Here is a 24,204-nt window from a genome sequence, read left to right as displayed (position 1 = left end):
ACTGTTAAAAACCATGTCCTAGGTTAAGTAATCTATGAATAATACAAGCAAGTAATCAGCCTTCTTTTTTGGTCTGAAATTAATAAAAAATAATAAAAAAACAATATTAACATCAAAAGTAATAACATTAACATTTTCAATTTGTTACTTATTAATAATTTAGTAAAATATTAACAATCAAACATAATACAGCCTGCTTTTTCTTTACACAACAGCATAATATTATAACACTAAAATAAAATTATATTTTGAATTATTATTGCATCTTAACTTAAAATATTTACTTATAGTTCTTCATTTTTTTCATCTTCATTTTCAATAAATGGAAAACCATCATCATCATTTCTATCTGTTTTGAGATCAAAATAAAACTGATGTTTTATGGGGGGTATAAATGGAAGTAGTTCAATTAAATCTTTTTTTTTTAATTGACATATAGTGTGCCCATTTGGATATAAAAGATCTAAATTTTCTGTATAGGTTTGAATTTTAGAGTTTCTTTTACCAATATAGTTACAGTAAAAAGGATAATCTGTGTCATTAGAATACTTGTAATTAAAGTTAAATGGCTGTTCTTTTTTGTAATTTAGCCATTGAATTTTTAACCATTGTACTTTCTCCTTATTTAGATCAGTTTTCCTATTGGTTATCTGCTTTTCTAATGACTTTGTTGAGTATAAATCATTTGAAGTCATGTTGACAACTTTAAATGGTTTTTTTTTTCTTGCAGATAGTATGACTGTTATCCAGTCATTCGGTAAATGAACATCTGGGTGGAATTTCTTTTCTTTTTCAATTAATCCGAAATCTTGATCACAGGGTAAATATGAATGACCACTAAGTAAGAACGTGTGATCAATTTCTTCTACAGTAATTGATGGACTAGCAACAATGTAATTACATAAAGTAGCCATTTTTATGTTGCGATTTTGACCGCCACATTGATCTGAATACATTACTAATTTGGTAGTAGTCACAAATTTTTTTACATAATGTAAAATGCAAGAACCAATTTCTTGAGGACCTTTGGAACCTAATGACTCATCCCAAACATACATAGTTGCATTATCAGTTGCAAGATCATGGATACCAAGACAATAAGTCCATAACTGTCTTTTGTAATAGCAAATTCCAGTGGAAACAATGGGAGTTGCTAACGTCTTCATTAAATCAAATGCAATGCATGTAATATTATTGTTTAGTTTGGCTTCTGTAGCATCTAATTTCATACCTTCTCTGGCTTTTTCAGCTTTCCTGTGATGTAACTGTTTTTCATTTTCAATAATAGCTTTTTCACCATCATCAGTCAAAAATTTAAGTTTCATATTAAAAGAATCACACTTTTTGCAACTATCTGATATTGGGGCATGAAAATGTAAATTAAACTGTTTGTTAAATACATCTTGGAAAACATAAAAAGAAACTGGCTCTGATACTTCATTTTTATAAAGATTATAAATGATTTTCAAATTTAAATTTGGGGATAAATATTTCCTATTTAAATTTTTTTAGTCTTGAATAGTGTGACTCATAGCTAGAAAATGTATTAATAAAATCTTTAACTTTATTAATTTTTGTGTCATTTGTTCTGTTGCCAGAGTGTTTACCTCTTTTGTCTTGGGGTGGAGTACCTCCAACAGGTTTGGGTATCAAAAGTCTTGTAATTCTTTAAAAAACATTTTGCACACTTTTACTTCAGTGCCATCACCTGTGGGTAAATAGAATTCTCTAGAAAATGACCTTTTGTCACTATTGACAGTTCCTTTGTATGTTCTCTTTTTATTAATTACTTTAATAAGACCAAATAAAAAAGAAGTTTGTAGTACTCAAATCATAAAATTTCTTATGAATTTCTTTTTGTTTAGTATCTGGTATAAAGTTGTGGCATTTTTTAAAACACTTACAAATTATTGGTTCAAACGTTTTCCCACACAGCAAATTAATGTTTTTAAGATATTTTCAAAATATATACAACTGCACATTTATATACTCAAAATATGTTTAGAACATTTGAGGAAAATATTAAGATATTACAAAAATATTTTCAAAATATATTTTGGCAGAAGTACCAATGTTTTCAAAACGTTTGACCCATTTATTTTCAAAATATTGTAGTAGATATTTTCAAAATATATTTTAGCAGAAGTACCAATGTTTTCAAAACGTTTGACCTATTTATTTTCAAAATATTGTAGTAAATATTTTTGAAACATTCAATGCAATACATAACATAACATCGGAATTATATATTTTCAAAATGTTTAACTCAAGTTAATTGTAAAATATTTTCTTGTATAATAAGATATTTTAAAACTTATGGGAAAGTTTTGTTATATAATAAATATTGTATAAAATACATGAATAAAGAAATATATAATAATGACTAAAAATACAAATTATGTTAGTATAAAAATTAAAAAAAAAAATTCAAATAAAAATTATAAGTAATTGAATCTTATCTAGGACAGTACCTATTTAAATAAAAAAAAAACAATACATAAATAATAACACATCTTGTATTCAAAAGCAAAATAATAAAAATAATGTCTTATATCAATATTAAATTTTGTGTTAATAAAAAACAAGTTAAAAGTTATAAAAGCTTTTTTATTACCTGGGGGGAAGTTTTGATATATTATAATATTGTATAAAATACATGAATAAAGAAATGTATAATAATGACTAAAAATAAAAATGTTGTCAGTATAAATATTAAAAAAATTCAAGTAAAAGTTATAAATAATTGAATCGTATCTGAGGCAGTACTTTGTAAAGTATATTATTAATAATGTACTAACTTATAAATTATATAATGTTCATAACTGTCTATAATAACAGTAAATATTTTATAAGTAAATATTAAAAATTAACAGTAACTACATTTTAATTATAGATTTTCTTCTGCGGCTGTATTTTGAGAGTAGGTAGTTGGAATAACTTTTGTTTTCATTGATTTTAATTTTAATCTAGCAGATGCTTGTGCCATAAATGATTTCAAAGGCTTTTCAATTTCAATATCAGAAGCATTTTGAAATATGGGAACTTTTCTCACTGCCACTGAAATATATATAAAATAATTATATAATCCTCTAAACTAAGATTACAATACATAATATTAACTTAAAGATAATAAGTTCATTAATGAATAAACATGCGAGATAAAAATGTATTAAATTTAATTCTGTAATAACATTTTTTTATGTAAATATATTATTTACATTGGTTAGTAGAAATGTCTATATATTGTAGAATTTCAAAAGTTGTACATTTTAATTTATAAGTGCTATAACATATATTATATAACAGGCAACAGCATATTATATTATATGATATATTATTATAATTCTATTATAGAATTAGGCTGGTTCTTACGCAATGTCCGGTAATAAAATCGGTTATCAGTTGGTTAGCGTTAACTGAAACTTTACCGGACATTGTAAGACCGGTCCTTAGTGTCACTGAAAGTTAAATAAGTATATTTATCAGAATATATTAAAAATAAAATAATGAAGTAATAATTTTTTTATAAACTATAGATTAGTACTATGCAAAAAAATATTTATACATCAATTTCTACATCAAAGAATTGGAATAATAAATAATTATAACTCAATTCTTAACTTATTTTTACTAACTTTAACACATTTACTTCTTTGACCAGTTGGTTTTAGTAGAAAATGGAAAAATGGTGGTTAAAAAAAAAGCATGGCACTATATAACTGGTGTTGTTGTACACAAATATTATGCATGTAAAAATTATACTATTTTAATCTAATGTCATGCAGTATATAATAGCTTATTTATTTCTCTAGATAAACCCTCTTATTATTATTAATTTAAATTTGTTGATTGGTGACATCATATAAATATGAAACTATAAAGTCTATAAATAATATTAACAAATTCTTTATAACTTACACTTAATAAGATCACAGCTCCTTAAACTAGAAAATGTTTTTTTCCCTTTGAAACCAATGAAGGAGTAGTCAACTAAAAAGGTATCAGAAAATAATCTTTGCATTAGCTTTCTTACGGTTTCTGATATACTTTGGCCACCCATAAGTGAAAGTTGTTGAGCCTAAAAAACATTAATTTTATATATAATAAATAAATATTTAAATAATATAAATACATTTATACAATGTTTCAACTAATTTTATTTCTTACAATTGTTGACAAATATGACGAGTCTTTTATTATAGTATCTTCCCATTTGTTTAGATCATTCTCGTTTGTTATATGTGGTACATCATAATGATGTAAGGAATGACTGTCACTACTTGAACTTGTTTGATTATTTAGTTGACTAAATATTTTATCTACCATCATTTTAAGATAGTCTTGACCATCATGAAGACGTTTAATATCATACTTAAGATTTGTAGCTATTCTTAGGGTTTGTTTAGCATAATCTTAAATCAAATTTAAATAATTAAACATAGCCATTGAGTGCAACCTTAAACTTTAAAACAATATTATCTTATATAATATATTATGCAAACATTATTATAATAAATATAGAGTGTCCCACAAAGTTCTGACAAATGAAATAACTTGTATTCTAATCAATATTTTTTCATTTTTTTTTTTTTTATTTAATCAATAGACTCTAGTACTAAACATATAATATAAACTTATTATTATTTTTTTTTTGTACAGAAAATAAAAAAATTTTAATTTCAATGTTGACAAAATCTAACTTAGTCATATTTTAATCTTTGTTGTTTTTAATGCATTCACTAACGTCTTCCAAAACATCTATTATTATTTAAATAAAATAACTTACAAAAAAATAATGTACCATGCGTACTAAAGAAAGCTTTTTGAGGATGATATTTAAAAAATTGATTAATCTGTGTAACTTCAGGTTTCTTGAATATATTATCTAGAGGGCCAAATTTAGAAAAATTACACATTGATCATTTTGATAATTTACAAACTACAATATAATTACAAAAAGTGAGATTGATCATTTTAGACCCGAGCCACAGAATTTTAATTAATATTATTTTTGTCTATGTGCCTTTGTATGCTAACTAAAATTGTTTCCAAAATTAAAAAAAACTTACTAGGTACAACTTTATTGTTAATTCTTTTTTGATGATCAATAGATTCAATTACATTCAAGCCAATATTTGCATTATCTTTATTATTATATCTTTATATACAGAGTGATCTTTTTATCGAGGTACACTCATTATTTAAAAAAGTATTGAGTATTGACTTTTTCAAAATATTTGTTTACATAGTTTCAAGTTGTTAAAAGACCAACGTTTTTATTAAAAAATATGTATTTTTAAATATTTTTTATCCTTATCATTTTTTAAGTTTTTTACTTTTTTGAATGACATATAGAGTTTTAATTTCATAATCCAAAGCAGAATATTTTTCTAAGTATTTTGATTCATTAAAATTAAATTTAGGACGAGTAGTTTATGAGTTATAAGTAGAGAGCGGATCTTTAGGATTTTACATATTTTTATTGGCTTTATGCAGCTTTACGAGAGTGAAAAATGTGGACCATTTATCCATCACAGAGTTCGCAGGAAAAAATTTATTTTGCATATTAAAGCATATTTTGGACATAAGAGAATATTTAGCCTATTTTTCATATTTTAGAATATTTTCTATTATTGTTCATAAAAATATCATATATATTGTTAATTTATCGATTTGTAATTTTTCCAACAACAATTTTTTCTAGGTAAAAAAATATTTCATATTATAAAAATGATAAAAATTAAAAATCATTCAATTATCGACTTGTTTGTAATAAAATTGGTAATGTTGGTCATTCCGTTATTCTCAATCCATTATCGTACCATAGATTATAATATAATAGATCGTATTTGATAACTGATTTTTTATATATATTTCATTATATTCATTGAGGTAACTAAGTATGAACTAATTTATGTTTTTATATTTAAATAACTTAGCTTTTACCAAAGGGCATGCAAGTTCTATATAGTTTTTATTAATTTGTTTTGTTTTTTTTATACCTATTTCATTATATTCATATATCTATGAACTATTTTGTATTTTTTATAATTAAATATTTTACGTTACCAAAGGAATGGTACATAAGTTATTTATTGTTTTTATTGAACTATTTTCGAAAAAAAAAACATATTATTTGCATATTTAGAGAATATTTTAGTGTTTTTTTTAGAGCATATTAGCATCATATTTTAAGCTTTTAAGAACCTAAAAATCCGCTCTTTAGTTATAAGTATTAAAAGTTTAGATTGGCAGAGTGGAGTGGTACGGGGTTACCCCGAAAAATGTTTGTCCACTACTCCGCTTGTCTAAACTTTAAATACTTATAACTCATAAACTACTTGTTCTTAATGATGTGTGTTTTTTTTTGTTTTTTTGTTTATGTGTCTGTGTACAACATAACTAGTCGAAATAATGCTTCAATTTCAAACTTTGGGGGTGGTTTCCGATGTAAAATTGAAGATCCTTGGTGCATTATACAGGTCAAAAGTAAACATTTTCCAACAGTTTTCAAAAAAATCGTGAAAAACAAAAAAAAAAATGACAGAAAAACTGGAATTTTTACGCAAAACCAGTTTTCGCCTAATTGATTTTTTTATATGGTTATTCAAAAACTAATCACTGTAAATACTTGAAATTTCTCACCAGATGTTTATGTTAGTGTTATGTATATACAGTTTAATTTTCAAAAAGTTTTGAATTTTTTTGAGTTATTTATAGACCACTGAAATTTTCGATTTTTTTGAGAATTTTTTTTTGAAGTGTCGGTAAAAAAATGTTGGACGACCAAAACAACTTGAAAATTTAATACAAGGTTCCTTATAAGTTGTTCTTATTGTAGCTAAAAAAATTTAAAATCGTTAGCAACAATTTTTTTTTTATAAGTGTTTATAGTTCAAATTTTTACGAAATATGTCGAAAACGCGAAAATTTGCAAGTAATTTTGAAGTTTAAAAATCATAAAATTTTTTCTGTTTATAACTAAGGATTAAAAATATAACACTAAGTTTTCCTTCAAATAGATATAGAGAAAACTCGAAGCGTCGTTATAGGAAAAATTTTAAGTGCGTATGAATTTTAAATTTTTTCGAAATAGCGTAACGATAACGATATATCCTCAATTTGAGGACCTCAAACGATTTTAAACATTTGTTATTATTCAAAAAGTATAAGTCGTAGATACTTGAAAATTTTACCAGTTATTTAGATTGGCATTTTATTTACATGATTTAATTTTCAAAATATTTTGACTTTTTTTGAGGTATTTATAGACAACTGAAAGTGTCGATAAAAATTTTTTGGCGTTATCAAAATGCTTGAAAATTTAATACTAAGTTCCTCATAAGTTATTCATATAGTGATTAAATTATAGGAAAAATGTTTTGAGCGTTTGAGTTTTAAATTTTTATGAAATCGCGTAATGATAACGATTTATCCTCAAACAAGTTAAACGAATTTAAATATTATTTGTTATACTTCAAAAATTATGAGTTGTAGATACTTGAAAATTTTACCAGATATTTAGATCGGAAATTGAAAAATTGAAAATTTGTTCAATAATTGTACCACAGATTATAACACATATATATCAGACGAGATGATTATATTGTGATTACGAAATGTTTTCATGGATATTAGAGAAGAATTTGTTTGAAAATTTAATACAAAGTTCCTCATAAGTTATTCTTAGAGTAATTAAAAAATTATAAAAATACGTAGGCACAATTTTTTTTATTAGCATTTGAAGTTCAAATATTGACTAAATACGTAAAAATTACGAAAATTCGCAAATTATTTTAAGCTAGAAATTTATACAAAATTTTCTTTTGAAATCAAAGATTTGAAAATTTTTATTTATCTATAATAATATATCCTAGACTGACAAATCATCTCCGTTCAGAATCGTTTTTCGTATACAATGATACCTATCATTGCATTCAAATCTAACCTACCCTAGTCAGAGGTCCAACTCACCACCTAATGTACAGCTGAGCGACATCCACTTACCCGCTTTTTTATGAATCAAAATACTTAGAAAAATATTCTGCTTTGGAATATGAAATCGAGATTTTCGTTATATCGAATTTCGTTATATCGCGAGTTGACTGTATATATATATTTGATTACAGTTGTTATTGGTATTACTTATTGATAATTAATATTTAATATTATTAATCAGTTTCTGTTGTAGTCTTGTATAGTTACAATTTACAATGTTTTACGTTATTATATTATAGACTATTATTACGTAATATCATTGAATAAATAATTTATAATCAATGGTAATAGGTATTTATTAATTATTTGATTATATTTACGTCTACCTACTATTTACTACTTAGTATACGGCCCATCGGGAATTTCCCGATTTCCCTAAGGCCCAATCCGTCCCCCTCACGGTGTTAATATTGTATAATACACAATTTGCCTAAATTTAAAGAGAATTTTTAAAAAATATTTCATGACAATTATAAAGAATACCTACTACCTAGATGACAAAGTGCTATGATAAAATAAAATTAGTTAATTATTAAACTAAGAGTGGTAACTAACATTGTATACTAATGTAAAAAAAAAATTAGTTTTAAAATGTAAGTACCTATAGATGAATTAATTATTAATTAATTAATAATTTTAATAATCTAATACATTATATAAATTATTAATAATAATTAAATTGTATTTCAATGTCATAGGCAGTTTCATAAAATATGGTCCAATATTAGTTGATTATTAAAATACTATACATACATTGGGGGTTATTGATTGGGTCCATTCCAGTAATGATAGTTATGTTTCATCAGTGAATTTATATTATTTTCATAACTATTTTGTACTTGTGAATTGGTTATAACTGTTATAAGAAAACAATAGTAAAATACCTTGTTGTTAACTGTAAGTTTACCTATCTAACTTGGAACCTAGTACTTTTTACAATTTTATATTAATAAGTTTTAATACCATTTCAGAATTTTGATCATAGTACAAGATAAATATAATATAATAATATAATAATATAATAATATAATAATATATTAATATCATTGTATAAGACTAAGAATACAGAATATGATTGATAAATTGATAACTAAATGATACAATTGTATTGAGTTGTTGTGTTCCAATTATCACGTCATTAACGTGTATGCATCAGATACAGTCGACACTATCTCAAGAAACTTCATCTATGCTGACGACATGGCGCTAGTAGCCCAAGCAAAGGATCTCTCCAAGGTGGAAGATATATTAAATCAAGACCTCACCAACCTTAGACATTATTTCACTAAATGGCATCTCACTCTCAATCTTAACAAAACAGTGGCCATCGCATTACACCTGAACAATCGAGAAGCACAAAAGGAACTAAAATTAAAGATCGGAGATAAAAACATCGCCAATGAAGTATGTCCAAAATATCTGGGAGTGAGAATTGACAGGTCTCTGACCTTTAAAAAACATCTGGAGGATGTAAAAAACAAACTCAAGTCAAGAAACAACATTATATTCAAATTGGCAGGTGTGGACTGGGGCAGTAATACTAAGGTATTACGAATATCTGCAATAGCACTAGTGTGGCCGAATACTGTGCCCCTGTCTGGGCAAGAAGCGCACATTGCCACAAAGTTGACACGGAACTTAACCATACTATGCAAATCATCAGCGGTACTGTTAAACCCACCCAAGTGCAATGGCTACCAACACTTGCTAATATAGCCCCTCCAGACTTACGTAGATTGTAACACACAGAAAGATTAATTCAAAAAATAACAAAACACCCTGAGATTCCTCTACATAACGACTTCACTGCACACCCCCCAAAAAGATTGAAATCAAGACACCCGATATGGGACCTGACACCAACAAAAGAAACAATGGTAGAAATCTGGAAGAAACGATGGAAAAACTCTGGCGTACGGAACGTTTCACTGATAGACAACCCAGAACTGAGAGTACCAGGTTTCGATCTCCCGAGGGCCATATGGACAACACTGAACAGAGCAAGAACAGAACAGGGGAAGTGCAACTACCTAATGCACAAATGGGGAAAGGTAGAATCACCCCTTTGTGAATGTGGAATGCATCAAACGATACGCCATATCGTTGATAATTGTTTACAAACACATTTCGTCGGAGGCCTGGAGAAATTGCATAAAGCAGAAGAGTGCAATAGTGAAATGGATGGAGAATCTGAAGTTAAGACTTTAAGCTGGCACTCCAAAAGATACCAATGTTACTTGTATACCATTAATCTTTCAGTCATTGAATTAGTTTGTTATATAATCTTATAGTTTATAATTTATTAATATTTTCTCTCTATTCTACTGTAATTGTTTTTTTGTTTTTGTTTTTGTTTTATTTTACAATCCGATAATGTCATATGAGAAATAATAATCACGTCATGTTGAAATTATGAAAATTAAATATGTAAACATTTACGTATTCTATTTTCACAATTAATTATTTTAGTGCAAAAAAATTATTATTCAATTTAATTTTTTTTATTTTTAGTACTAAAAAATAAACATAAAATCAATTTACTATACATATAGATAAGGTGACTTAATGAACAAATAAAAAAATAAAAAAATAAATAAATAATATTAACACGAACAAAAGTTATACAAAGTCAGTATAATATAATATGTAATATTTATAAGTTATAAGTTAAAATATAGTAGTTTTTTTAAACCTCATTTTTAAATGTTTGATTAATTTATTTTTGAACGGTAAAAAATTGAAAATTGGCTGGTAAAAATCTAAATTGATACATAAAAGAATATTAATCTAATACAAAAATCCAAGTTGGAATAAAAAAATATAATTTGATATAAAAAATTTAGTTTAAGTTTAGTATTAAGTAAAAACCTATATTGAATAAAAATAAAAATAAGATCTTAGATTTTTTATCCAATTCAAATTTATTTTTATTCAATTCATATTTTTTTTTCAAGTAAGATATATTTTTTAATTCAATTTTGATATTTTATTTAACTATTTTTTATTTAATTAATATTTTTAAATCAAATTATGTTTTTTATTTCAACTTAGATTTTTTTATTAGACTAATATTTTTTAATATATCAATTTAGATTTTTATAAACAAATTTTTTAATCAAATTATATATTTTATATCAACTTAAATTTCTTTATAACAAATTTTCAATTTTATTATTAATTATCTACAAAACTAATGGTGGGATAGTTAAAAACTGGAGATACAACAAATTCCAACAATGTTCAACAAGTCCAAGTAGAAGTTGTTGGGATGTTTTTGAAAAGCTTAAAGTACTTTTGTAGTGCCAACTTTACGTATCTTATTGAATCTACCTATACCACGTGTCCCAAGAAATAGGGTACACTTTATCACTCATTATCCTATATTACCCTATCTTTCAATTATGTTTGTTTTATGGAAAATTTTAAAATTTTACTAAATTTGAATTTGAATTTATTTTTTAACTGTTCGTATTATTTCCTTCTAAGCACTGTGATGTAATCAAAATTATTATTATTAAGTAATAAATTATTTACTATTTTTAAATTATTATTCAATTTTATTGTTACACATTTTAAAATAACATAATGTAAACAATTATTTTCAGAAAACATAATTCTAAATTTCTATTTTATTTTTTTAACAATATTATAGATTTTTATTTACAATTTAATTTACATAAATTACAAACATAAACTTACAATTCTAAGCAACGAGGAGACTTGTCTTATCCAGTCTTGGCCAACTACCTAACAATATAAATTAGTCAAAACTCATTCTATATATTAACTAGTAAAATTGTGTAACTTATAATATATCAACAGGCATAATTAGGAATTTTATATGATAACTATTTATTATATAAAATAACATATCACATACATTACTGCTAATATAGATATATACATATTCATAGATGTATATTACCTACTATAAAAGTAATATCCACTTATTTAAAAATCTTTTCAAAGCATTTATTTTTTATTATCAATAGCCTTAAGTTATTGATTGAATTTAAATTAGGCAAGTTAAAAAAAATTTGTTTACATACTTGACTTCAAACTTAATTGAGATATGAAAAATCTATTAACTTAACTTTCAATGTAATTGAACAAAAAATATTTAACTTAACATAACTGAGTAAAAAAAAAAATATTAATTTTTCCAGCCTTGTTTATTATACCTATTCAATCAATTTAAAACTCACTATTACAAGCAATCCGAAATTATGTTGCCAAAGAGTGTCTTCGGAATCTCGAAGATAGCCTTGAATATGAAAAAGACTTACAATAGTTCCCTATGAGTTGGCATTGCATCTTCGGTCCACGATACTTCAACAACCTCGTCCCAACACGAGTAACTGAATACCGCCTTCATCCGCAACTCCTGTGGGCATGCTTGGCGCAGATACAAATAACATTCAAAAGTGGCTAGTTTATCCAACACGTTCTTCATCAACTTTAACTTTCAATTCAAAACATACTGTAGTTGACATTTGCAATGGAAAAGAAAAAAAAATTTTAATTAGTTGTTGAAAACTTACATTGCTGCTGGACTTGGATTACCAAGAACTGTGACCCTATAACGGATATTTTGAATACGAGTTCAGCTAGGTAATATACATTTATACACTGGTCACTACTTTCAGTCTACTCATCAGTCATCACTTTGCGAGCACCGCAAAGGTGGTAATAGTTATTGAGTAGAAGTGGCCTATAATAGGCGACTGGACCTCTCAGTTCGAAACTCTATCCTATTTCAACAACCTACCTATCCGGGTGACTTCAAGACGAACGCCAGATGTAACTGTATGAGGACCACGTGGTCCGAGTCCACTTCAACAGATTAAATGACCCCATCACCGACGTAGCCTGGAGGTTTTGAGCCCATGATTCGTCACGTAGAACAGAAGTCGGCATTTGCAGGAACAGTGGCTTAATTGGAAAATTTCATTGATATGTTAGTATTTTAAACTTGATAAAAATTATTTTTGATGTCATGATTTCAGTTATATATGAATTCATGACATAAAATAAAATCATTAGGTAGTTATTAATCAAGGATCATCTATAAAGTACTATGTGTGCGTGTTTGAATTAAAATGGCAATTAATTTAATGAGAGTTACAACCACGATTTAAGATAGTACTATGATAAATCGTGGTTACAACTTACAACTAAGGATTACATAATTTATATCAATATTATTTGTATTAATAAGATAATCTTTAAAAGGATTTCAGCGAAATATTTGTTTTCTCTCAGACCCACGCGCCATCTGGATAAAACGCTTTCACCTAAAATCGTTTTTTTTTTTAAAGAGGACACTACACCACTTCACCAGTGAGATCAACTCACTTTAAATTTAAATTTTACTTAATTTAATTTTTAATTTTACCTTACTTAAACGTGATCTGATAAGCGTAAAATTTGCCATGTTACACACTTGTAAAGTTGTAAGACGGAGACAACACGACCAACACGTACGGGTGTAGCAATGTAGCGTCCTCTTGATTATCGAGTTATCTTAGAGTGAAATCATCACGTCATGTTACTATTATTGAATCGTGGTTAATGGTTATGGATTTGGATCATTTAATACTTATCAACTGCTATTATTACCACAGAAAAACTCTAGATAACGGTGTTAAAAAAGTGTTAAATGTCGGATTGATGGCATTATTATAGAAAGATATTATCACAATGTAGGTACATATAAAACAAATTCCTAATTAATCAAATCAGATTCATTATCCACCTGACTCATTCACATATTCATAATATAAATAAATTCTTATCAAGTATTACTATAAGTCATTAATGACATTAACTATTACAATTAAAATATCAAGGATACACTAGAAATTTTAATTACCAATGAATAATATTTTTAAATTTTAAAAAATTACAATAATACAACTAAAATTGTTATTCTTGATTATTTAATATTGTAATTACATCCAAATTTGAACTTAAAATAACTATACAAAAACTGTGTTTGTATAGTTTCAATTTTTTTTTTTTTTTTGCTGTAGAATACCTTATTTTAAATTTCCAATGCTTAGCTATAAGTTAAACGTTTTAACAGTCAAAGAATTTGTACTTTTTCAATTAAATACATTTTGAACTTTCAATGCTTATTAAAAAAAATGTAACTATGTATTATCAATATATTTTAACTACCATTGTGACAGTATATTAGGAGCATTGTGTTAAATTTTGAAGCTTTTTTACCCAATGAATAACATTTTATTGAAAATAGAAAATGTCTATAAATAACTTAAAAATATTTGAAATAATTTTAAAATCATATCAAGTATAAAAACTACCAGTGTATACATTCAGTGAAAATTTCATGTACCTATCTACAATAATTTGTTTTATAGTTACATCATTATTTAAAATCGATTTTATGTAAAATTGCCTGTTTTAACTTAATAATTATTTTTTTGACCCAGTACTTTTGAAAACTACTGAGAATAAATACCCCAAATCTTTGTATAATTGCATGTGGCATTAGGCATAACAAAACTTGTTATTACACATTGTATCTGAACATATTAAAATATACAATAACATTAACAGCAATTTTTATTTAAGTCTTAAATAAAAATTGAATAATAATGACATGACAACTTTTGATGTCAAATTGTACTGTTTAAAACAAAGCTTAAAAGAAAAGCAAGTATTAATTTATAATCCAACAATATCAAATTAACATTAAAGCTTATCAAATGTTTATTAATCTTGAGTAAATCGCTGGCCCTTCAAAACTTTAATCATCAAAGTGTTTAAATATATTATGATAAAGAGAGATACATATTAATTGTTAGATATCAGTCGTACAAAACATTTTACGGAGTCCTACACTTAAAAAAAATTGTTTCAGTGATTAATACATTAGTTGTTATAAGTAGAATGCATAGAATTTCAAGTATGGTAAAAATAATAATTAATTTGAAACAATTATTGCGTAATTCCTATACATATTTCATTTTAAATCAATGATATTATTAAGTTACATTAGCTAATTCCTATAAAAGTTATAAGGAATAACATCAAATAATTTTCAAGATTATCAACATTATACTATTTTCAATAATTCAATATACATAATAAAAACAATACTAAGTTCATTAATTTTATTTTCTAGTAGTAAAAAATCATAAATCAACATAATATTATACCTGGATATTAAAATTAAAATAACCTTTAAATGTTTGATGATATTTTTTTTTTAAATAATCTACTAAAAGAAGTTATACAATTATGCATATATGTCATACAAAATACAAAAATTAATAAATAAAACTAAATTTAGTAATCCCAGAGTCCCATTTCTTTCATTTTAATCTGGAAAAGTCTTTCCAATTCAACTGCACAGTTTGCCCAATATGAATCTTCTGGGTTAAACGTTTTACAATTGCTAAACATTCGTCTCATATCAGCAATAAACAACTTTCTAGTTACATAGTAGCCTGAAGCCAATCGTTTACCAATTGTACTTAAGTCTGTAAATCAAATAGATTTTTGATATTATATTAAATAAAATATAAAAAGAAAAGAAAAGAAATCCTCATAAGCAACAGTGGCATATTATTTCAATATGTAAAATTAATTATTATATATTGTATGTTTGAATTAATGTATTAATGTGAATTGGTAAAAATACTTTTTAGACGACACAATTATATAATAACAATGATGAATCATTGTATATTTTAAATTGCACTCTTAGGGCCGCGCCACACTAGAGAGGTTTTGACGCGCGGTGAAAACGCAAAACCGTGGCATACAGCAGTGTCACGCGGTAAAATCGCGCTAGTTTGACGCACTCCATTACATGGTATGCGTTTTCATCTCGCGTTTTTGACGCGCGTCAAAACCGCTCTAGTGTGGCGCGGCCCTTACATTACAACCATTTTTTTTTTAAACTTGTATCACTATAATGAGTCACTGTTGTATAATAAAATTATTTTCCTAGATTTAATTTTTAGAAAACAAACTTACCCATAGGATACTTAATAAGCTCATAGTAACCAGGAACTTTTTTATCAACTGGATTCAAAAATGGTTCAGACAACGCATTGTTTTTTACCTAAAAATAGACACATGGTTAGATTACTAAATAGAAAAACTTTAGATATTCACAATGAAAAAAAGAATAGGCATAAAGATATTAAAAATATGTTTGCATGGAGTTAGGTTAAAAAGGATAATATTTTATGATTAATTAGCTATTATTAATAATTTAAGTGGTTGTTGTCTCTCTTTGGCCAACGTACAACATTATACAAAATATATTCACAAAACATTATTATTTTTATATATATTGTTGAATAACCCAGATACAGTAGAATCACTTTGTTATAAACATTATATTTCTTACAATTTGACAACATTAATTTATCTAAATATTGTTTCAAAATAATGTAATATTCACTTCAATTAAATGTGTATTTTTTTTGTGTGTCAAATAATGATAAAATACAAAACCGAAACTTCAAACCTTCAAAAATATTTTTAACTTTAATTTTTGTAATAGCTGGTTTTGTTTACTCAAAGATTAATCAACAATTGTAAAAAACAATATGTGAATGAGTTTTGTACAATGTTGAGCATGTCAGAGTAAAAAAAAAAATTCTGCACTGATATTCTTTCAGTAATTTTTTTCTTTATTAACTTACAAATTGCAAAACTTTTTTTAGGTGTTTAGCCAAAACATCAATATCGGTTGTTTCTTCCGTGACACGGCTATTTCTTGTAGCCCGAGTTGATGGTGTCCAGCCAGTATCCATAACACCGGGTATTGATTCAATTGTGACCATACGTACACCATCTAAGAAACATGTTAGGCCTGGGTAATGCCTTTCTATTTTCATATGTTTTTCTTCCACCAGACTCTTAACTATCTATATAATTATTTGCATAATTGGAATTAGTTATTTATGCAAAAAATATTTGTCGATAACTTACTTCTTTTTGTATACGTATCACTGATGTTAATTGAGTATAAATAATTTTTGGGTTTAGCTCACAATGCATCAATATTGCACCCTGATAATGTTTAATATATTCTTGATGTATTTTCTTCGATATTCTCACATCTTGGCTAAACCCTTGCTTCTTAAAATATTCTATGAAAACATTTTGAATGAGTTATAAAAATCTGGTATTATTTATCACAAGCTATACCAATTGCAAGTTTATCAGCATAAGTAAGAAAATTAAGTATATTATGTTGAATATGATAATCCTTTAAATGATTCATTAGTTGTGTTCCATATCCATTTTCTTGTTGATCAACTTTGACAGCACAAAACACAATTTCTGTAAAACCTTGAGATACAAATGGACAAAAACAAATACCACCAATTGGAACGCCATCTTTCAACAAAGCTAGTGTTTTGTGCTTCCTATTTGAAAAATATTAAATGGATTTATTAAATCTATTCATACAACAAATTTAAGCTACAAATAATTGTTTAAATTTGTTTAAAAATATTATAGTGTTTTGTAAATCTGTTAAAAATATTTAATTAATTTTAACAATCAAAATGAAAATAAATAAGTAATATTTATAAAAATACACTATACTAGAAATTATCTTACAATCTTTTTATTTATGACTGATTATATATAATATTTATGTATATTATACAAGTACATACAATTTATGTATTTTGAGAATAAAATTACTGAATCTAAAATGTGAAACTGCTGATCATTAAATTAAATTTTATATAAACAATGATAATAATTGTCATATTACATTGAAATTTTAGTAAAAATAAATACTTACGTATCAAATACTAATCGAGTAATGTATCTAACTGGCATTCTTGGCAACTGAGTTCTAAACAAATTTCTTAGTTGCATAAGCCACAACATAGTACTTTTTTCAACTCTTGAATCTAATGAATTACCAATAACCACAAATCGTATAATTCCTTGCTCTTCTTCCGTTCGAGCTTGATGTCCTCGAGGTCCAGTTTCTAATCCAAATTCCTAAATTATTTTAAAGTTAGTTTCAATAATTAAAATTAAAATACTAATGATATTAAGATACTATTAAACAATAAATTTAATAATTTAAGCTACCTGTATTACTGGATGTTAAAAGTTAATGAAATAAAGTGTTCTTTTGAACATTTAAAAATATTTGTATAATAATTTATTATAGACACTAAGCAGACAATATTAATGGCTATCATGATTACAGCTCAAAGTATACAAACGTAAACAATTTAAATAAAACATATTTATGTCAATATTATAAAAAAAAGGGATACTGAATATTTGTTAAGAATTAGTTTTATAATTAAAAAATAAATTATAGGTCAAATAATTAATACATATTAATTATGATCTTATCGATATATTTTATAATTATTATTGAAAACGGTTCTTAATAATACACTAATGTGAGAAGTAAAATTATTTATTTTTGTAGTTATAGATGAACATATAAATAACTAAAATTAGTTTTAAAATAAATTTTACCTTAGAGTAAGTGATAGGCCCACTTTGGACATTTTTTAGAATGTCTATGATTTTTTCTTCAGATAAAGCATCTTCGAGACTATGTTTTTCATTTGGTTTCATTGACATGTCCCTAAAATATAATAAAATTGATTTTAATTTTAAAATTAGTAATGTATCTAATATGGTTTTATTAAAATTGTTAATTATTAAAGCAAGTAGAACGAATTGAAACATATTAAATGCCTAAAAATATAACAGGAATATTTTTTTTAAAGATGATAATAACAAAGGCAAGTGGCTATCTGTTATTTTAATATTTGTTTTTAACAACTAATTTTATATGTGATACATACTCATTCGGATGTTTATCTTTTTTCCTACGATCTCTATGTTCTGCTTCCTTGGTTTCATCTAACCCAGAGTCTAAAGAATCTAAAGTGTTAAGGTAATCAATATAAGTCAAGTAAAAGAAAGACATGATCAAAAATGTACATAAAAAATAAAAAAAATTTGATTACCAGTTAAAATAATTTTTTTTAAATCAGAATCTTTAAAATGTAAATCCCAAATTGGTGAATGAACAGCATACACTTCTTCTTCTAGTAAATTCATATATCTAAAATTTAAAAAAAATTAAATATGTATTGTATTTCTAATTAAATATGTTCAAATAATTTTTTATTATTATTAAATGTATTATTTACTTAGGCAAATAGCTCATGCAAAAGTGTTTTCGATGATTTGACCATTTTGGAGCTGATGCATGACACCAGTCTGTTAAATGCATTCTAAATGCTTTTAATGTGTATTTAAGAATGTCTTGACCAAATATCAAACTCATTTTAAAACTTGGTGCAATTGAATGAAGATATTTGGGTAATAGACAAAATACTAAATATCTAAAACACAAAACTAATATATTACAAACATGTTTACTTCATAAAACAGATTTTTATATAAGAATATTGATCGTTGTTATTACCTTTGATAATAGAACTCATAATTTTTCCTGTGTTGAAACGTTTTACAATGTGGTAATTCTTTAGGAGAAATCCATTTCCAAAGATCAAAATGTTTTGTTAAAAATTTACTGATCTTTAAAGCTATTTTAAGTTGCTAAAATATACACATTTTTAAAAATTATAAAGTTATTTAAATAACGGAATGTATTTTAAAAATATTACACGTAAAGATATTAAGTAATAAAATATTAGACGTACAGAACTGTCATGACCAAATTTATACATGTTAAAATTCATTAAAGCTTTAACTATGTTTGGATTTTCAAATGGTGGAGTTCCAAATAATTTATCAAGTGTAATACAAGATCCTGGATATACAAAATTTCGTAATTCCTAAAACATACATAATTTAAATCAATTCTAGGAAGTTAGTAGACAATAAGATTATAAACGTTACTTACATGATAAACTGCATTATAAGTGTCTTCTTGCACGTAATTTCTCTCAATATTTGGTTTTTTTAAATCTTTATTTACAGTGACTGAAAGATTATCGAGATCAAATACTAATCCTAATAAGGTGTTTAACTCTTCATCCTTGGCACTTTCTAAATGAGATACATGAGAAGCTGAAAAATAATAAATAATATCTATAAACAAGTTATTAACATTAATAAATGTTCACTTGCACAATTTCATATATAACCAAAAAGTAACATAGGTAGTATCTATTATTTTAAAATATTTACACAATATATTACCAATATGATATAGCATTTAATTAATTTAAGTCATATTTTAATATTACTAATTATTATAAAAACATCTTAGATTGGTGAGAATTGTCTCGCTATTGAGTTTTATATCCCCATTTTTTTTAGCTTTAGGATTTATTATATTTTGTTTTATTTATTTCTTAAGAAATAAATAGATATTTATTTATTAGTAAAATATTTATCTAATATTTATAGTGTTAGTTATAAAATAGATACCATTGAGGCATTGACCAGACATTATAGTTATATTATATATTTTATAAAAAGTATTCAAAATTGGAATGATATTTACATTAAATGATATCTAAACTGTTTAGTGTGTATAATAAAAGTAACAACACTTTACTTTAACTAGTTAATTTTTAAGCTTTTACTCACATAGAGGATGGCTACAACCAGATTTTGTGCAAGTTGAAGACATCAAACGATTATCACGCCTACCTCGCCATCCACTACATTGGCAAGTTGAAACCTAAAAAATGTTAAATATAATATAGAATTATATACTTCTCGAGAAAGGTTCACTTGTTGACATAGTAGGTTCAATAATTGTAAAAGTACACAAATTTTTTTTATACTTTGTAATTTTAATTAATTTATAAGTATACAGCTTTAAAAGTGGGTATTATAACAGGTACAAATAAGGCTGAAACAAAACTAAAATATTAGAAATAAATAAATATATCTATATATTTTTGTATATTACTTAGGTACTTAAATATATAATTCTATGTATTTTTATTTATCATAAATATATTTATATGCATGACAAAATGTGTGACCAATATTAGATAGTCTATTCACTCAAAGTGAAAAATGCTTAAATTTTAAATCATAAATGTTTAGTTTGTCATGAAAAATAAATTAAAAGAGGATAGGGCTATGGCCGTAGACACAGATTTATTATAGTAGAGTTCTGTCTACAGCACTGGATAGAGCAAAGCTTTGGATGAAAACAATTTGAAAAGGGTTACCGACTTGGTTGACATGAGATGAGTTATATTACCTGACAAGAGGATTTACTGGATAGCTTCACCAATTTCTCATGTCTGGACAATTTGCATTCTGATTCCTTGAATTCAAGAATTGTTTGTATGATTGGATCATTCTCGATGTAGTGGTCAGGCAACAGAACGCCAGACGCAGACGACGTCGACGGCAGACATCTCTCGAGTTTTAGAGACTTGGGCATGACGGCCACTTCAGATCACGTCAGACAAAAAGTTGTCGTCACGGTATCGACCAGAATGTCAGAGCGTACGGCCAGGATCTATCATTACCATACAAAAACAACTTTTACGATAGTGCCGTTGGGGAGTCGAGATTTCAACTTGACTTAGGGAGCCGTTGAAGATCCGAGATAAAGCGTCAACTGGGAAATAGTGAATCTTTACGTTTACGGCAATCACACCTTGGTACTAACACCGGAGAAAAAATACTAAGTAGCATGAGTGGCACTGACTGGCAGCGGCTTTCTTCGTCGACCGTTATCTCGGTAACTTGGTATAAACGGTCCAGACGACTGTTCAACCGACCCGACGTTTGTTCTACGTTTTTACAGCGTGACACGAGTGTCGCATGGACAGCACGTCGTGATCCACCGGCGTCAGAAAACGATGTTTTGGTTGGCCACCACAACAACAGGTCGTCGTGGTGACGCGAATATCATGTAAATAATACGTTATCTACAAACCCTTCATATTTAGTATTATAGTAGGTAATAATTAGTGATCACCATAAATTTATAAAAAATACGCATTAACGCATTTTGAAACATCAAATAATTCAAGGCAACGTATTATTATTATAATAATCTAGGAGACTAGAAAATTATAATTTGATATTATCTCGATTTTATAGTCGATATAGTCGAGTTAAATATATAATTGCCGATAGTTATCGCATTGATATCATTTATTAATTTTCAAATACCGCCGTTTGTCATTTTATAAAATCAAATTTATTACTACTAATTACTAAAGATGTAGTTATTACTAGGCTTTGGATTTGAAGGCAAAATCCTGCTTTATTAATAATAATTTGAAAAATAATTTTTTTTAATTGTGTCATTTAATATTTAAGATGATGTATCATGAATTTTCTACTATTTATAAATGCCTTTTTTGTGTTTAATTTTCAATCGTTTTAATAATTGTGTACACTAATAATACAAATCGATAAGGTTTTTTAAAGACCGTACATTGTTGTCTGTCAATTATTTTTAAAGCGTTTTATTATTGTCAATATTTATCGATATCACTAAATATTTTATCGAGTATTTGGTATGGCCAGTTAATTAAATGTTAATGAAAGTACCCATACTACCTATCTGTAGATTAAAATAAATTCATAATGCATAGATTCTATGTGGAAAGATTATATTCTATGTTCAAGAATATTTTAAGTCCTAACCATCAATTTTTACTGGAGACAGTTTATCTAAGTACAGGCATTGTATTTTTTTTACTTCAAACTAGTTTAAATAAACAATATAGCAGGGGTGGCCAGCGAGAAACCAAATATATTAATAAATATGGAAGAGCCAAAATGTAAAAAAAAAAAGGTCATATTATTATATAATTTTTATATATATATTTATATATTATATATGATATTGTATTATTGTAAATAAGATAAGTTAAGGTATGGTATTTAATAAAATGTGAAGAATAAGATAACAATAATTGTACAATAATAATCTCAAATTTTATCTTCATAAATACCATAAATATCAAAATATCATACAGACATAGACACGCATGGATAATGGATATTATGTCTTCATAGTGTTTTTTGACGTCATGCGTGTAACAACACAACATTAATAAAATAAATTCATATTAAAAATTTTTTTTTTTTAATATTACGATAAGATGCGAGCCGCAAAAGTCTATGACGCGAGCCGCATGCAAGCGGCGGTTTGGCCACCCCTGCAATATAGGTACTATCAAGGTATTTAATTTTTTAATAAATTTTGTAATTATTTTTTTAATTAAATAAAAAAAATTTTTATCTGTTTGACATTTTAAATGCTATTTTTATTGATTACCTATATTGCATATAAATCCAAAACCTATTTATTACTATTAACAGATTTTAATAACTATTTTTTATTTGAAAGAAAAAACTTCATATAAACTGCATTGAACTCCAATTTTTATGTATTTCAAATAATCAAATATTATATAATATAAAATAATTTGTAAAATATAGCTCAACATTTTCTTATTTTTAATTACATTTAAAGTGTGAGATTAAAATATTGAAAAACAGGTACAGGGTTCAATATGGTCTCTAGAAAATAATACTCAATTGATTAAATTTGGTTCATTCTACAGCATAGAACCATTATTACAATAGTGTATTTTTATGAACTAAACTACAATTACACCAGCATATTAATAATGACCAAATTAAAATTATTATTTTCAAGTGTTTATTTCTAAGAAGAAGTAATTGATCCTACCAAACATGCTTGTGTGATGGCACGTAAGTCATTTGTAAAACTTAAACAAGAAATTTGTAGCCATAGTGTGTAATGTAGGCATATATCATCACAAAATTGCTTAAAAAGAGGGGTAATTTGATTATCGTAATCATCTCTGTTTATAAATCATCAAGTTAATTTGTATTTATGTATCCTATTTGATTTGAATAATTGATTATTATTGTTATATTTAGTGTTGTAAAAGAGTTAAAATATTTACCTAAGAAATTAAAAAATATAATAATAAAAGTAAACAAAGTGATTGATTTGAAAATGAATCAGATTAAACTTAATCTAATCACTATAGGCAAAACATTTTTTTTAACTACAAAACATATCTATTATAGATTATCTATCTAAATTTTAAATGGTTAAAAAAAATGTATACCTCAAAACATATACATATTATTTATTAAATTGTTTTCATCAGTATAATATCTATTTAACAGATATATTAAATATAAATTCTATAAGTGAATATTATTTCCTTTGAATTAAAA

At 25.7% G+C, this 24,204-nt stretch overlaps 2 protein-coding genes across 3 annotated transcripts; both read right to left on the bottom strand.

Moving 5' to 3' along the window:
• Positions 1-2,509: 2,509 nt before the first annotated feature.
• LOC149061021 (uncharacterized) lies at positions 2,510-14,975 on the bottom strand. Of its 2 annotated transcripts, XM_089216399.1 has the most exons (6): positions 12,767-14,975; positions 12,285-12,478; positions 11,698-11,745; positions 4,168-4,412; positions 3,919-4,078; positions 2,510-3,057 (listed from the first exon to the last, which is right to left on the bottom strand). In XM_089216399.1, exons 4-6 carry the CDS (start codon positions 4,327-4,329, stop codon positions 2,888-2,890), a joined length of 492 nt encoding a protein of 163 aa, XP_089072525.1. In that variant the 5' UTR covers positions 4,330-4,412; positions 11,698-11,745; positions 12,285-12,478; positions 12,767-14,975; the 3' UTR covers positions 2,510-2,887. The 2 variants fall into 2 exon arrangements, with proteins under 2 accessions (XP_089072525.1, XP_089072524.1); XM_089216398.1 differs by lacking the exon at positions 11,698-11,745.
• A 147-nt stretch (positions 14,976-15,122) lies between these two features.
• On the bottom strand, positions 15,123-21,688 carry LOC107163860 (Gcn5 acetyltransferase). The gene is made up of 15 exons (XM_015511463.2): positions 21,224-21,688; positions 20,596-20,689; positions 19,904-20,070; positions 19,701-19,835; positions 19,463-19,596; positions 19,185-19,379; positions 18,999-19,096; positions 18,834-18,912; positions 18,499-18,610; positions 17,798-18,003; positions 17,191-17,411; positions 16,972-17,132; positions 16,683-16,907; positions 16,006-16,093; positions 15,123-15,506 (listed from the first exon to the last, which is right to left on the bottom strand). Exons 1-15 carry the CDS (start codon positions 21,407-21,409, stop codon positions 15,313-15,315), a joined length of 2,295 nt encoding a protein of 764 aa, XP_015366949.1. The 5' UTR covers positions 21,410-21,688; the 3' UTR covers positions 15,123-15,312.
• Between the last annotated feature and the right edge of the window lie 2,516 nt (positions 21,689-24,204).

The sequence above is a fragment of the Diuraphis noxia genome, unplaced genomic scaffold (genome assembly GCF_037042655.1).
Source record: "Diuraphis noxia isolate RWA-SAM2 unplaced genomic scaffold, SU_Dnox_SAM2 contig0001, whole genome shotgun sequence".
Lineage (NCBI taxonomy): Eukaryota > Metazoa > Arthropoda > Insecta > Hemiptera > Aphididae > Diuraphis > Diuraphis noxia.
This window is presented reverse-complemented; position numbering and strand designations above follow the sequence as displayed.